The 15,938-nt window shown below is 41.2% G+C and overlaps 1 protein-coding gene across 10 annotated transcripts in view; it reads left to right on the plus strand.

Annotated features, from left to right (window-relative positions):
* Nucleotides 1–8,858, plus strand: part of ATP7B (ATPase copper transporting beta) — a 45,162-nt gene extending 36,304 nt beyond the window's left edge. For all 10 annotated transcript variants that reach the window (XM_051780200.1, XM_051780199.1, XM_051780203.1 and 7 more), the window contains 7 exons: nt 569–767; nt 1,932–2,078; nt 3,141–3,283; nt 4,424–4,627; nt 4,738–4,855; nt 5,612–5,714; nt 6,546–8,858. In XM_051780200.1, coding sequence (XP_051636160.1) covers nt 569–767; nt 1,932–2,078; nt 3,141–3,283; nt 4,424–4,627; nt 4,738–4,855; nt 5,612–5,714; nt 6,546–6,810 — 1,179 coding nt within the window. In that variant the 3' untranslated portion in view covers nt 6,811–8,858. The remainder of the gene's footprint in view (nt 1–568; nt 768–1,931; nt 2,079–3,140; nt 3,284–4,423; nt 4,628–4,737; nt 4,856–5,611; nt 5,715–6,545) is intronic.
* The last annotated feature ends 7,080 nt before the right edge of the window (nt 8,859–15,938 follow it).

The following is a 15,938-nucleotide window of genomic DNA, read 5'->3' on the forward strand; positions in this document are numbered from 1 at the left end:
GATCCTGGTAATCCTTTTCTTATCTTGAAGGTACTCACTGGCTTCTCACTCTAACTCAACAGGAAAACCCAGTTCCTTATCATCCAGCTAGATCACTCTAAGAATTAGAAACAGGTTTTCACTATACTTTTACATATATGTATACATATATATATATGTGTGCATATAAAAGGTCTGATCTACCACAACCAGTTGTCTGTGAGGTTAATTAAAAGTTGCATCTTTTCAGAAGGTGTGTGACTTCAATTCCTAATCTTGGCTGAAGTCGTGAACCACCAATCTAACTTTTTCATGCTTAAGCTACCAGGAAAAGCTGTTCTTTATAGTTTGCTGGTGCCAGGGCTGAGACCTGAATGTGATCTGTATGGCTGTCCCTTTCTGGAAGTCTAAGCCACAGCACAACCAAAACATGCTTATTTTTAGTTCTGTGCTACTAATACTCTGTGCTAGTTTTTGGTTGGTCAGTCATTGTCAAGAGGAGTGAGACCTCTCTTTTGCAGGAGTTAACTAATGTTTGTACCCCATTTGGGCAGCACAGACTGGTGATGACCTCTGGTTATGTCTACAGGAGCTTGGCACTCAGAGTCTGGGATACTGCACCGACTTCCAGGCAGTCCCAGGCTGTGGTATCAGCTGCAAAGTCGGAGGAGTTGAGGCCATCCTCAGCACAGCCAATCAGAGTCTCGATAATCTGGATGCTAACAGGAGTGGGGACAGCAGGGCTCCTCTGGGAGATAACGCGGTGATCACGCTCTTGGAATCACGGGGTAAGTCTGCCCCTGAGGTGACCACCAGTGGCAATGTGAGAGATGATGAATCAACAGTGCTGGCTGTTGTAAACCAATCCTACTGGACTAGGAACAACAGAAAAGTGGATTTGTGGCAGAAGGAGGCAAAGAACAAAGAGGACCAAAATGTGGCTTAGCAAAAATTGAAGCTCTTTTCTGCAACTCTTGATCTCGCTGAAATTCAGAAATCTAAATGAGAATTTAGATGCTACAGTGATGGATACTTGAAAATTACATACAATACTTATGCAATATTCCTTTTGGATAGAAGAATGGTCCTGCAGACAGCAAAGTTTGACAGTTAGTAATATCTTCCCATTTAGGACAATTACCTTTAACATATATTTCTTAGTGCAACTTTTTATATCCTACCCTTCAGTTCCTTATTAACTTTGGCCTTTTATTTTCTGTTCATATACTTCTCAGAGCATTTAAGTAAAAAAAAAAATTCATCAGATGCACAATAAAGCACTTTATATCTGAAAACAGAGTTTCAGCGTGCGACATTTTTGATTAGGCCAATACACTTGGGTTTGTTTCAGACTCTCTGGAAGCCACTTTGGTCTTTTGTACTGTAGGAGAGAAAGTAAAGGTATTTAAAACCTTCCTTAAGAAGCTCATCAGTTCTCTTCAAAAGGCTGTGGTGCTCCTGACCTTTTTGAGAAAGCTATTAGAAGAATTAAATAGAATAAGAACTTTAATCATCAGAACTGTGCCATTTGTAAATGGTGTTAATGTAATATTTTCTCACCTTCTCATATGGCTCTTGTGAAGTTGGATTGAATTCATAATGAGGTTCATTGTTTATTAGAACAAAACTACTTTTTTCTTCTCAGAAATAGCCTTTATATTTGAAAGAAGTCATTAGCTGTGAGAACAAAGGAGGATGGCATTTACTAAACATGCATACTGCACTTATTCAGAAAAACAGTGCCAACTGACAAAGGCAAATACGGGCAAATACCTCTATTAAATTCATGACACATCTCTGTATGTAAACAGGCACAGATTGCGTCTTGAAGGAGAAAAGTTTCATGAGGCTGTCTTCAGGCACTGCCTATGCCCAACTTGTCATCCTCAAACATCTCTGCTTGTGTACACTATTTTCGAGTTGCTAATTTTTCTTCTTGTCTGTGCACAAAGGTCCGTCACCATCTCATACATACTCAGTGTTGATCGGAAATCGTGAGTGGATGCGACGCAATGGCTTGAATATTGCAAATGATGTGAACGATGCAATGACAGACCATGAAACGAAAGGACAGACTGCCATACTAGTGGCTATAGATGGTAACTGTTGTTCCTTGGAGTGACAATAAATATCAGTTGATCCTACTGAGGAAGGGATAAAAGCAAACTCTGATCACTGGCTTAGTGGCAAGAAGCTACTAAGCTTTTGGTGCAGAACTGCTTGTGAACTGCAAAGTATCAAGGTATTCTTAAAAGAAGCTTTCACCATAGAGCAGTGTTTATAAGATTTTGTTGTGTAGTTTCTAATGTAAGTAATAATTTCTGAAACCCCTGTTGTCTAAGACTTTTTTGTTGTTCAAAAAAGCAGTACCAGTGCAGTGCCATGTCCAATCCTGACTTTACATCACCTAGGAGTCACAGACCAACCTATTGCATCACTGGTTTCAAAACATGTAATAAGTAAACATGGTGATTCATTAGATCAGTCAAGTATAAATTAGACTCAATGAGTTTCGCTAGTGAGGTTCTGCTCTGTGCTATACAGAAAGAGATCTCAGATAATACCTCGATATAACAAATGGTTGTAATGGTCACAGATTACCAGTGCATCTGTGATCTTGAAATGAGGCCTGTGATTCATTTACTGTACAAATATTCTTGGTGCTCCTAGAGGGCAATTTTGAGAGGCATGTGCACATGGATACACCTTTAGATCAATGGGTTGGAAGGCAGATGCAACACCTCTTTGTGAAAGTAATTAATTCTAATAGAGATCCAACCCTGAAAGAGTGGGGGACATAAAACCAGACACTCTTATGTGCTTCCTCTTGGAGGATTGGCTTCAACATTTCTCCTGGGCACAAATTCCAAAACTTTCTCTGACCCACTATCATGTTTATTTATACCATAAAATATAGGAGTCAGGCATCTTTAAAAGCTACCCTCCTCCCCTTACTCCTGGTGCTTAAATATCAAAGATGTTTACTGTTTGATCTGAAACAGATAAATGAGGAAAGAAAGAGACCGTAAATAAGAAAGCTGCAGACAGTTATGCAGGCAATAATGCCCAGAATGTGTTGGAGTGGTAGAGGGGAAGCCCTTTCTCTTGCTGCCACTTTGCCTCCTACAGCTCTCTCTAACAGAGGACGTTTCTTTGTGCAGGTGTGTTGTGTGGAATGATTGCAATAGCAGACACTGTCAAGCAGGAGGCAGCCCTTGCTGTGCATACACTGAAAAGCATGGGAATAGATGTGGTGCTGATAACGGGGGACAACAGAAAAACTGCAAAAGCCATTGCTACTCAGGTATCTGCTTCTTTGTGTTTCAAAAAAATATACAATGAGGTTTTAAAACTCTGGTTTGCCCCAGTGAATTTGAAGCAGGACTTCAGTTTCCCTGGAATCCCAGTTTCCCTGGATATGTTAAATGAAGACTAACATTTCTTGAACTGGACTGCAAATCAGGTCAGGTCCTATGGCATAGTAAAGGCCAGCGGCTGCTGAAGACATGCAGTCTTCTCCAGAGGTATAGAGTTCCTTGCAGTAATCAGTTGCTGAACTGAAGCCTTCTGCTTCCCTTCACTGAAGGGCAGTCCTGTTTGGTTAGTGATGAAGGAAGGTTCCTTGAAGATCCAGTCCTGTTCACAACAAGGGAAGTGGAGATTTGCCAGTATCTTCAAGGGTAGCATAGTAGTAACAATATGAATTATTGTTAAGAAGCATAGCAGTTTAAAGGATGTTGGGTTTATAGGAGATTCCCCTGATCTCAAACTCTAAATGCAAAATGAGGAACGGCTGAGGAACTGGAGTTGTTTAGTCTGGAGAAATGGAGGCTCAGTGGGGACCTTATCACTCTCTACAACTACCTGAAAGAAGGTTGTAAACCAGGTGGGGTTGGTCTCTTCTGCCAAGTAACAAACAACAGGACAAGAGAAAATATCTGCGTGGGGCAGTGGTGGAGTCACCATCCATGGAGGTAATTAAAAGAGATGTGGATGTGGTGCTTATGGACTTGGCAGTGCTGGGTTAACAGTTGGACTCTATGATCTTAGAGGTCTTTTCCAACCTAATCTATTCTATGATTCTGTGATTTTACTGAAACTTTTATTGGTGCATCATGCAGCATGGTTAGCTGAAAACTGCCTCTTTTAACCATTAAAGCCTTATTGCTAGGATAGTGGAGCTTCAGAAGACCTGCAGGGCATGATGCTTAGGGCAGAGCATCATTTGCCAGCATCTCTGCAGTAAAGATGGCGGGGGCTCTCATCAGAGCTTTTCTTATGCCAAAGGCATGGTGCTCTTGAGCTTTCTGTGCAGCTTGCAAGTGTTGCCTTCACTGGAATCAGCTGGGTTGATATTCCTGTGTTTCCCCTTCACCAGAACAGCAAATGGCTCTCCTTTCAGCATGAAGCATATCACCATCTGAGTGTCTTTCTTTGTACATAGGTTGGGATCAAAAAAGTGTTTGCCGAGGTTCTTCCTTCTCACAAAGTTGCCAAGGTCCAGGAACTCCAAAATGGGAGGAGGAAGGTTGCAATGGTTGGTGATGGAGTCAATGATTCCCCTGCACTAGCCAGGGCTGACGTTGGAATTGCAATTGGAACAGGCACCGATGTTGCCATTGAAGCAGCAGATGTTGTTCTTATCCGAGTGAGCACTACAGTTTTAACCTGTCCTCTTTCATCCCTGACACTCCTCTTTTTGGTTTGATATTCTGAAGACTGCATGTGGAAAACACTCAATGCTCTTCTGTCTTGCAGAATGACTTGCTGGATGTAGTTGCCAGTATTCATTTATCGAAGAGAACAGTTCGAAGAATACGAATAAATCTAATTCTTGCCTTAATTTATAATCTGCTCGGAATACCCATAGCAGCAGGTATGTGGCTGCTAGAGCTCAGCTTGTTGAAGGGAGCAGTGTAGTTGAACTCTGTAGTGCATCTTGTAGGATTCCCTGCTCAAGGAACCAAAGAGAGGTTCCTAGATTATTTAAAACTTGGTAGAAGGATGACAAAATAAATACTTTTTTTTTATATGAACAAAAATATTTGTTCGCCAAATTTTAAACTTTTAGGAATACATAGTTCTATGAAATTAAAACCATGCTCTTACTTCACATAGCAGTACTTGGGGATTAGTTTCTATATAATCAAACTCAGCTCTAATCGGATACACCACCCCATTTCTGGGTGCTCCCTCTTTTATTCACCCTGAATCACACGTTTTTCTCTCCTACTACTTGCATCCTCTATACCACATGCTCCAGATTCCTACTTAAAATTTACTTCAAGCATTCATCATTTTGTTTATGAGTAACTTCTTCCTTTGCCTGTACGATTGTCTATTCTTTCTGTTGCCTTTGCTGTGTTTCATCTGTGCAGAATAGCTGGAAGGGACAAATATTATTACCTTGTGGCCACAGTCTTGTAGCTGTATTTGTGCAAAGGTCATCCCTTGCAACGGGAGGGTCACGTTTAGAAATAAGTGAGTAAATATATATACTGATCTAGTTGTGTTTATGGAGGTCTCAGCAAGTCATGCTGTAGAACTGCTGATCTGTTCCATAGTATGAAGGAATGGAAATGCTTGTGTTGGGACAGGTAGCTCTGGCTCATGTCTATATTTTTTTTTCTAGGTGTGTTCATGCCTGTTGGCCTTGTGCTTGAGCCTTGGATGGGATCAGCTGCAATGGCAGCTTCTTCTATGTCTGTCCTGCTGTCTTCCCTGCAGCTGAAATGGCAAGTTGTCTTACACTTATCAGTTGGGGAACCATGACAACACTGATGATGGGATGCAAGTGAGACACACTTTGGGCTTTCTATACCTAGATGGACTTGGTCATGTTGATGTTGTAGCAGGTGGTGCAGCAGCTGCTGTCAGCACTTCAGCCTGACGGTCCTTTAGCTTGGGGTTGTTCTGTCTTATCCTTGGCTCCAAAAGAGACAGATGTTGCTATTATGAACTCACTTGGACTAACACAGTGCTGAGCATTCTTTAACTAGCAGCTGATACTACCTGAACCCATGTGTTGCAAATCTAGTTCAATACCAAGTAAGGTAATGATCAGCAGGTTTTGCTGTGGATATCAGGTGAACAAGTCATTCAAAAGATAATTCTCCATGATGTAGCAGTCGATTTTTTAAAAAATATTTGTACCTGTTTTGTTTTTATTTTTGTCCATTTAAATTAGCCAGAGAGAAACAGAGAAGCGGTGTATTTATTCTTTTGCACCTTGCTACAGATATCTTTCTCTATTTTTTCTGTGCCTGTCTTGGCTTGAGAGAATTGGCAGGCTCAGAAATTAAGTAGTAATAAAAATTATTATTCTGTAGCTGATTTTTGAGACTGTTACATTCTTGACACCACACATCTTAAATTAATTATTTGTGAGCTATTAGATAGGAAGCTGTTAATTTAAACATATGTAATTAATCTATAAATTTATTTTTTCTATAGAGATACTTTCAATACAGTTAGGTTATCAGAAGTTTCAGATTTGTTCCAATGCAGAAGATGCTTCTACATGTTGACCTCTTGGTATTAAACATCTTTTCTCTTTCTCTTCTTAGTTACAAGAAGCCAGACACAGAAAGTTATGAAGCTCGAGCTCAAGGCCACATGAAGCCACTCACTCCTTCTCAAATCAGTGTTCATATTGGAATGGATGATAGAAGAAGGGATTCTTCCAGACTGGCTCCTTGGGATCAGATTAGCCAAGTGTCTTTCTCTTCCTTGGCTTCAGACAAGCTGCCGAGACGTAATGGTTTTGTTGAGGAGGAAGGGGGAAAGTGGTCATTGCTCATGAATGGAGGAGATGAGGAACAGTACATCTGAAGCAGTGCATTCTTAGTACAGAGAAATGTTTCTCTTCACCAGTGTTGGGAGGGATTGACTTGTTTCATCAAGAGCTTCAGGGTTGTAAATGAAGTTACTCCTTCAGCTCATAAGACACTTGCAACCCAGCTCAATGTTGGGTTGTACAGATGGTGGATTTTTTTCAGGTCACCAGTTATTTCTAGTTATGGAAATAATCTGTGGCTCTATGAACTGGCTTCTTTGCATACAGCAGTTAGTAAAATAATGTAAAATTGTAATTTTCAGAGTCTAAAAGAGTTTCTTTCTCTGTGACTCTTTGCTAGGCACCAAATTTCATACTTTTCACTCTTTCTAACTTTATTCTTTCAAGAGCACATGAAGCAAAAGTATTTTCAGAGCTGCCAAATATTAATGTGTTTCTAAGTGAAATTAGCAATGGCATAAGAATCTCTGTGGTCTGAAGTTGAATTTTTACACAGAATCCTAACTAGTCATGTCACTGTGAGAACACTTTGTATTTAGGATTCATGTATGTCTCCTTGGACCAAAAATGCTATGTTATCTCACTGGCTATAACTCTCTGAAGGGTCTGGTTCAAAGATTTTCACTTGTTTTCAGGTTTTGCATCCTTTTGATGCACATTTCCATTGCTAAACTTGTTCTGTGATTCGCACTGCTCTCCTAGATTTTCTCTTTTGCTCAATATGAGCCCTTTTTTCTCCCTTCCTTGCACAAGATATCTTCTATAATTACTATTATGTATACAGATATTCCTGTTTGGGACAAATTCCTTTAAGTCACCAGGAACTTTTCCATTCCTGTTGAAGTCCACAAAGGCAGAAAAATTCCTAGTCCAAGTTATCCGAGATACTTGCAGGACCCTAGGAAGCTCCTGACAGTTGGGCAGTTATCTGTCTCCTTCCTCTGACAGATTGAAGAATTTATGCCAGTGTGAGCAAAATCGGTATTTACCATGTTATGAGAGCAGAACTATCACTGGTGGGACTCCAGCATAGCAGAACAGAGCGAGTTTATTGCATAAGTTAACCCCAGCTTGCTGGTTGCTTAAAATGGAGTCCAAAGTTTAAATGACAAATGTGGAAAAATGGCCTTAAAATGTGGGGCTTCTGTTTGCTGTCACATCTAAATAAATCTCAGGAGGACTTGAACTAAGAAGATTTGTAATAGCAAATGTAAATTTGTATTCATGTTTTGAATTGGTTTTAGTTTCCTTCTTTGCTCTATTTTATTGAGAAATCAAGGTGCTGAACAACACTTTTTTTTTACCTTAACATCTTTTCCAAAGCTTGCAGTAACTTTATCCCCATAAATGTCAAATTTATCCCTTAACACTTTTTAGAGTCAAGACAGTAGGAATCAATGGCTTTGGTGCACTGGATCCAGTCCTGGAGTGCTGTGTTGTCCAACTGTGGGACTCCAATGTAAGCAGACCACAGTTTTATAATCTAAAATAAAAACTGAAAGAAGAGGAAATGCTATGCTAAACTATTGCTAAAATAACCACTTACTTTCATTGACTTAAATATAAAGCTGTTTCCAACGTGGGTTCAAATCCTGCTTCTTCTACTGTAAAAATGAAAAACAAGTAAGAGAGGAAAAGAATTGTGCTTGAAACATTGGCCAGGTCTTCCTATTCTCTCTTCCTCTCAGTATTGTATTTGAGCTGTCCTTAGCAAACATTGACAGAACTGTCTTATATATATATATAAATCAGTTTTAAAACTCTCTATAAATAGAGATTACTTTCACAGCACACACACTTTTCAAATATGCCATAGGTGCCTATACATTTCCCTGTGGGAAAGAGGATCCGCTGTTTCACTGTTCTGTGCTTTCTTACCAGTCCTTATGGTAAAAATATGGTGGTTTTTTTTAACAAACAAACAAATAAATAACTTTGTGTCTTTGTTTTTCTTTTTTCTTTGTTGTCTTTTTTCCTTTTCCTTTTTCTTTTCCTTTTTCTTTTTTTTCAGGGGTACAGAATTAAAAAAGAGCATAAGCAGTGATTGTTGGATTGCAGAATACATATGCACAAGGTTTTGCAACTGTTTTGTGATCTGTTTCGGGCAGGACATATAGGAGGGAAAAAAGCATATTGAAGGGTAGAAATAGGATTCAAAATCATCTTGGGAAATTGGACAGAACCGGCAAACTTTGCAAACAAGAAAGAAAGGAATTAAAGGTTAGCCCAGCAGAAAAAAGTCAGGTGGTTGTCTGGCATGCGCTTTGTGATCTATTCTAACAACATAGTGATTCTGCAAAATTAACAGAAGTATTGAGATGTTTATAAAGACTGTATCATCCATATGACATGAAGTACCTCATTCTGTTGTGTTTTCAAGAGGCATCAGCTGAAATATCAGGTCTAGTTTTATATGTCATACTTGTTAGGAAAAATGGATACAGGTCAGAGAAAAGCAGTGATATTTAAGAAAAATCTAGAAACCATGAGAACATAAGTATATGAGAATGAGAATTATAAGAAGATTGAAAGAGTTTGAGTAGGGTTGCCTACAGAATACTCAAAGGAAATACAAGTCTCAAAAATGAAGAGAATGATTTATTTCTTTCACCTTTTTGGTGTCTTTTATGTTGGTGGTGGCTAGAACAAGAAATAATAGGCTTATTGAATCAAAAAAGATTTAGATTAGTCACTAGGGAGGAACTGTGTAACAGGAAAGATTGTGGAGGACTGGAAGAGGTTGCAGAGGGGGATTCTTTGGATGTGCATGGCAATCAGACACATATCTGATGACAATGCGTTAGCCACAGGTGAATCCTGCCTTGGGTCAGGGAGCTGCCCTGGACAAGCTCCTAACCTTGTCCCCAGCTGGGCTTTCTCTTATTTCTGTGAATGTTTTGTGAACTGGAAAATTATTAGAGTAGAGGATTGATCACACTATCCTACTCTCAAGAAGTGCCAAAGAACTGGAAAAAAGGTTACCTTTGACTTATTTAATAACTTTAAATGAATTGGAAAATATCTTAAGGTTTGCTAATTATATTTGTATAATGTCTTAGAGTGTAAACTGTTGTGAAACTTGCATAAATCTTAGAATCAGAGTGGTTTGGGTTGAAAGGATCCTTATAGTTAATCTAGTGCAACCCTCCTGCCATGGACAGGGAGACCTTCCACTAGAGTGGGTTGCTCAGAACCCCACCAACCTGGCCTTGAACACTTCCGGGGATGGGGCATCTATAGCTTCTCTGGGCAACCTCTGCCAGTGTCTCACCACCTTTACAAATAAAGAATTTCTTCATAATATCTAACCCAAATCTACCCTCTTTCAGTTTAAAGCCATTGCTCCTTGTCCTATCTCTACATACCCTTGTCCAAATTCCCTCTCCAGCTCCCTTTAGGTACTGGAAGGTGCTATAAGATCTCCCTGGAACCTTCTCTTTTCCAGGCTCTCAGCCTGTCTACATAGGAGAGGTGTTTCAGTCCTCTGATCATTTTTGTGGTCCTCCTCTGCACTTGTTCCAACAGGTCTACCTACATCCTTCCTGTATTGGGAGCCCCAGATGTGGATGCAGTACTCCAGGTAGGGTCTCATAAGGGTGGAGTAGAGGGGCAGAATCACTTCCCTCGACCTGTTGGCCACACTGTTTTTGATGCAGCCCAGGATATGGTTGGTTTTCTGGGCTGCAAGTGCACATTGTTGGGTCATGTTGAACTTCTTGTCAACCAACACTGCCAAGGTATAAATACCTATGAGGAAGTTAGAATAGTTATACATAGTCAAAAAAAAAATATAGGTGGTAGTCCTGACACTTGTGATCATGTGCATTTGTTAAATTTGAGCTGACTCACTGGAGGGGTGTATGAGATGGAGCTCAGCACCTGCATTTTTGTATAACATAATTATGAGCTTTCCTTGTCTCCACGGGGATTGTCTGCCTGCAGCCCTCTGGCAGAGCAAGGTGCTGGTCTGTGACTGCTGTTCCTCTGCCCTGTGAGCCAGATCCAGTAAAAGAGCTGGAGGAAGGTGCCTGAGAAGGCAGGCTCTTGAGGCAATTCATAAGCTCGGTGCGCCAGCTGCTTTCCAGTGTGCCACACTTCTCCTCTTTCCCAGGACTGAGTATTTACATGGATTAGACAGTGTGGAGGAACTTTTCAAATCCCAGTTTTGATCTTAGGTGTCTACATTCTGCATGTTCTCCCAGCATGACTCAGTTGCTGCCTATCTGACCTCTAAATGTTGATATATCTAATGATTTACGTGGGACATCTAGTTGTTTTGCTCTCAGAAAAGTTTGTGAGTCTTCTTCTGTAGCTTTTTTTTTTTTCCGATGAACACAGAAGACATCTAATGAATCAGATCTTCGACCTTCATGTTATTTTTAGTGCAATAGCTCAGGTGCACTGTTGCCTGCAAAGTTTTTCAACTATTTTTCTTCTCATGTTATAGTTTTCTGATACAATTTTTTGGTGCCCTAAGTTCACAGGAAAGAAAGGATTCCATTTAATTTCCGCCTCCTTTCCTTGTTTTTCAAGCAAATAAACTGTCTGATTTCTATCTCAGCTGATTACAGCCTTTCTCTGACTAAGTATTCGTTCAAGGATTGTATTTTCTCTAAATGCATTTGTGCGTGAAGAAAAAAATGAGTAGGTGGTGAAATTATACAATGGTGTACAGGGATGTGAAATCAAATAACACTGAAATGTCAGATTTAATTTCCTCTACTAAGACACCAACAACAAGCGTGTTGGTTTTCAGTGGGAAATCGTTTGAGCGTCACAACAAAAGAAGTGGTGAAGCGCAAAACATCCTGCTCACATGTGGGTCTCAAACACACATAAGCACAGGAGAAGACATTAATTCCTCTCCTTGTCTCGAGTTAAAAGCACTCAGGCTTTGCAGGCAAGGACAGCCCATCCACAGGCTCTCCATGCAATGATCTGATTTTCATGATTGGTTTATCTTCATGCTTAAAAGGATGGTTTCTGAAGTTTCCCCTGTTGCTGCAGGGGAAGGGATATGTGGTAGGAGGAGGTGTGTGTTTCCCCACTTGGGCAATCAGCCTCCTGAGATGGAGGTATGTCCCCTAGGAGGTTTGTGCTGGTCAGCGCTGAGCAGTGCTGCAGTTCAGGGACATCCTGGCATCAGGGTGAGTTTTGGGTCAGGGTGATGTGCTGACCCAAAACTGCAGGTCCAGCCCAAGCCAGAGAAACCTCTTAATCTATAAAGCATCTGAAGATCAAATATATTCACTGCTGGTTAGCAGCAATGGGAAAAAATGTAAAGGGGGCAGTTTAAATCATGTTTAAAATTTTGGGCTGACTTAACTTTATAGAGCCCAGGAAACAGATTTTAGGCTAGCATGTGTTTGGCTTGAACTCTGAATTGGTACTTTGTATTATTTGATGCTTAAGTAAATCCAGAGCTGCACAGATGGTATCTGCTGAAATTACTTTCTTTTTCCTTTGACAAGCTGAGATTCAAGAAGAAAAGCTGCACTGAAGAAAGCTGCATGTATCTCATGATAGATATCAGAAAATAAATTAGGCATAAATCTGAATATTTGAGGCTTCTAAACAATTAGGGAGCTACCCCAAATCCATACAACTATATTTAAAATTAATAAATAGACTGGATTTGAAAGAAGTTTGCCAAACTGTTTTTCTTCTGCTGCCACCTCTTATTAAGATTGACACAGTGCACTGTTTTTGTAAAAAGCATCACTGCTTGAGCCTGTGGATTTCATCAGGCCTCTTGGAGGTCCCAGCAGGGTGTGAACAGGAGCTGGTGCCAAGCCTGCTGCTGGGAAAGGCTGGGGGGCAGATTCATTGCACAGGGGGCACTGGGCACCACTGGCTGTGGTCATTTTGGGTGCACCCATTTTCAGTTTTCAGAATTGTCAAATTCCCTGTGTGTCAGTGGGCCGGTTTATGGGGATGAAGCAAGGGACACAGGTAAGGGTCTCATCCAGGTTTGCAGTGAAGGTGTTTTAGTGTACAGGTTCATGTGAGCTTTCCTGCCAGGCAGGGGGTTACTTCATCATATGCACGCAGTGAGAGACATGATTAACTGTCTTTCTGCCTGGAGTGAAAATGTAAAAGGCTTCTCTGCAGACAAGTGCTGGATTTTAGATAGCCCACATGCAGCATGTCCCCAGAGCAACCTGTGTTACCTCCCTATTGACTGGGATGCATGGGATTGGCCAAGCAGCCTGGGGCAGCTGCATGCTCCTGTGTAAAGAGAGCACTGGCACCACCTCACATGTCCTGCTGTGCCTCCAGCAGTGCCTCTGCATGGACACAGCCGATGGACTACATCTGATTGCTGTGAAAAGACAAGAAAATCCCTTGCCTTTCCTACAGGACACAGCATCAGACTGTGAAACATAAACCATTTTGGGCTCAGCTGCTTGTAACCTGCATGCAGGTTATATGCATTCTGACAATGCTCACATCCACCCCATCCAGCTCACACAGGCAGAACCGGCAAAATTTTATTCAAGGCAAATCAGATCTGCACAGGGGGCTTGCTCCAAAGCCTGCTTATGTGTTCCAGTGGTGCAGGAAAGGTTGTGTAGTGTCAGGCCCTGCTCCAAGAGACTTGCCTGCATTCCTGCAGAAAGGGACCTCACTTCCAAGGGTTAATGTTATTTTAAGATAACTCTGCATTGCAGTTGCAAATCTGAGTGGCTGGGAGCAACCTGCTGAACAGGAAAGAGCTCAATAAATATATACTGTCACTGATTTATAAGGGAGTGCAGAGACAATATAATTACTATAATTATGTTAGAATCTTGCTGCAGAGTTGCCATTTGTGTTGGGAATTTTATCTTCTCACAATGGCAGGAGGATTTAAAAACTGCATACACCTGCCAATATATTTGTGCCACAACTAACTTAATCAGAGAAGCTTTTGTTTGATTGCTCTCTTTACAGACCATGGAGCTTGTTAAGTATATCATCATCTTAGGGATGAACAAGAGGTAGGCAAGGCTTTTGGGTAGCATGCTGCTTGCTTCATGTCCATGGGGGAGGCAAATTTTGACTGTAAAGGTGACCTGGCCAATGCTATTCTGGCCAAGGCCATGTTGCAGTGATAAGGTTTATACCAGTAGCTCACAAGCTTCTGGAAGAGTGGTTTTGGTGGAAGATGCCTGCAGTTGCCTGCCTCTGCTAGTGCAGGTACCCACAGCTGGAACAATTGGGCTGAGAAAGTCAGCGGTGAGTGTGAGGTTTAAGTTCTTCTCTGGACACACTCCAGTGCCTCAATGTCTTTCTTTTAGTGAGGGCCCAGAACTGAACACAGGATTCGAGGTGTGGCCTCGCCAGTGCTGAGTACAGAGGGGCTATCACTTCCCTGGTCCTGCTGGCCATACTATTGCTGATACAGGCCAGGATGTCATTGACCTTCTTGGCCACCTGGACACACTGCTGGCTCATGTTCATCCAACTTTGACCAGCATCCCCAGGTCCTTTCACACTTGGGCCACTTTCCAGCCACTCTTCCCTCAGCCTGTAGTGTTGCATGGGGCTGTTGTGACTCAAGAGCAGGGTGGAGAGAAACTAGAACATGAGGGTTGGTTTTGTAAGAAGGGAACACCAGGATTTTGAGGCCACTAGGGCACTTTGCTGGAGGATACCAGAGGGTAAAAACCCTCAGCCATTCAGAGCAGCGTCAAGGTCTGACCAGCACCCACCACAGCCTACAGCTGGAGCCAGGAGCACCCCAAAACCTGCAAGTCCAAGGTAGGTTTCACACAACACCTCTGCATTGAAAGAGGTGTCATATCAAGACTCCTTTCCCCAAGAAAGCCATTAACCAGTCATTAATGGTTACAGCAATAACTCCTCAAGCTTAAATAAAACGAAGGAAATTGGAATTTGACAGAGTTCTTCTTTCTTCTGAACACACTAAGCTATAGGAAAAAGTCTTCTTGCTTAAATAATAAGCATGTTGGACAAATATAAGTCCAACAGAAAAATAGGCTTGCTCTCAAGATGTTTTTAAAGTAATAAGAAAATCAGCTTTGCTCAGAGATTTTGGTCCTAGGATCTTGGGCCAGAGAGGACAGGGGACGAGGGGGAAACAAGGCTGAGCCCAAAGCAGCCTTACTATTTTCCTCTTTCAAAAAGTGTTGAATTCTATGGAAAAGCACACCTCTGTCATTGCTGTTAATAATGTTGTTAAATAACTCCCTGTGTGTTTATTAAATGTAAGCCCTGAGATAAAGTTTTACAGCAATAAAATGTCAAGCCACTGCCATAGGAAAAGTGTTGATTGCATCTTACACAAAGCTGAGCTAAGGCACAGGTGAAGTGACTTGAGCAGTGTCTGAACTCAGCAGGGACAAGGATGTTCTGCATTTCAGGTCTCTTCATCACCATCTTGCTTTGTTCTCCCAGTCACTTGGCTTGTTTTTAAAAATCCCACAGAAACAAAAAAAATTGAATTTAAAAGAACTAACTTCTAGCTTTGCAATAACAAACGAGCAAAAACATAACTCGCCAGCAGACAGGTTATTGGTCTCTGATTCAGACACATATGACTGTTTTCCCAACATCTTTTTCACCCTCCCTATTCTCATCAGTTCTTTCATCATTTTCAACATCCTGTATGAGTAAGTCAGAAAATAAATATTTTGGAAACCCCTGTAATAAGAGACCTGAAGAGTAATGAAATGAGCAGATTTAAAGTTCTGCCAAGGGCGTGTGTATTTGTGCATCGCATTTACTCATCTATGCTGATGACAGAACTTCCTCTGCATGCTCTCCTTCCACTTACTTCTTCATCAATTAAAATACATGCTTAGAAATGGCAGTGGGTGTAATGAGGATGACTGCACCTATACCAGTATTAACACACTTCCATTTATTTTACTGTGCTGTACATACACACATTTGGTGCTGTGAGTGGCCACAGCACTTTTGCAACACATGCACTGGCTTCAGCAAAAAAATGCTTTTAACACACAAGAACCAAAAAAGCCAGAGAAAGAAATGGCAAACCACAGCAGATGATGCATTTTCTTTGATCTGCTGAGTTATTCAGAGAGATGCTGGGGCACAGAGCAAGCCACAATACTCTAAACAATTCCAGCTCATGACACCATCACTTGTACCCAGGGCAGTATCAGAGCAATACCTAGAAGGTTCTAGCACATTTCCC

This window comes from Manacus candei, unplaced genomic scaffold (genome assembly GCF_025592945.1).
Source record: "Manacus candei isolate 608988 ecotype Guabito, Panama unplaced genomic scaffold, ASM2559294v1 h1tg000014l, whole genome shotgun sequence".
Classification (NCBI taxonomy): Eukaryota; Metazoa; Chordata; class Aves; order Passeriformes; family Pipridae; genus Manacus; species Manacus candei.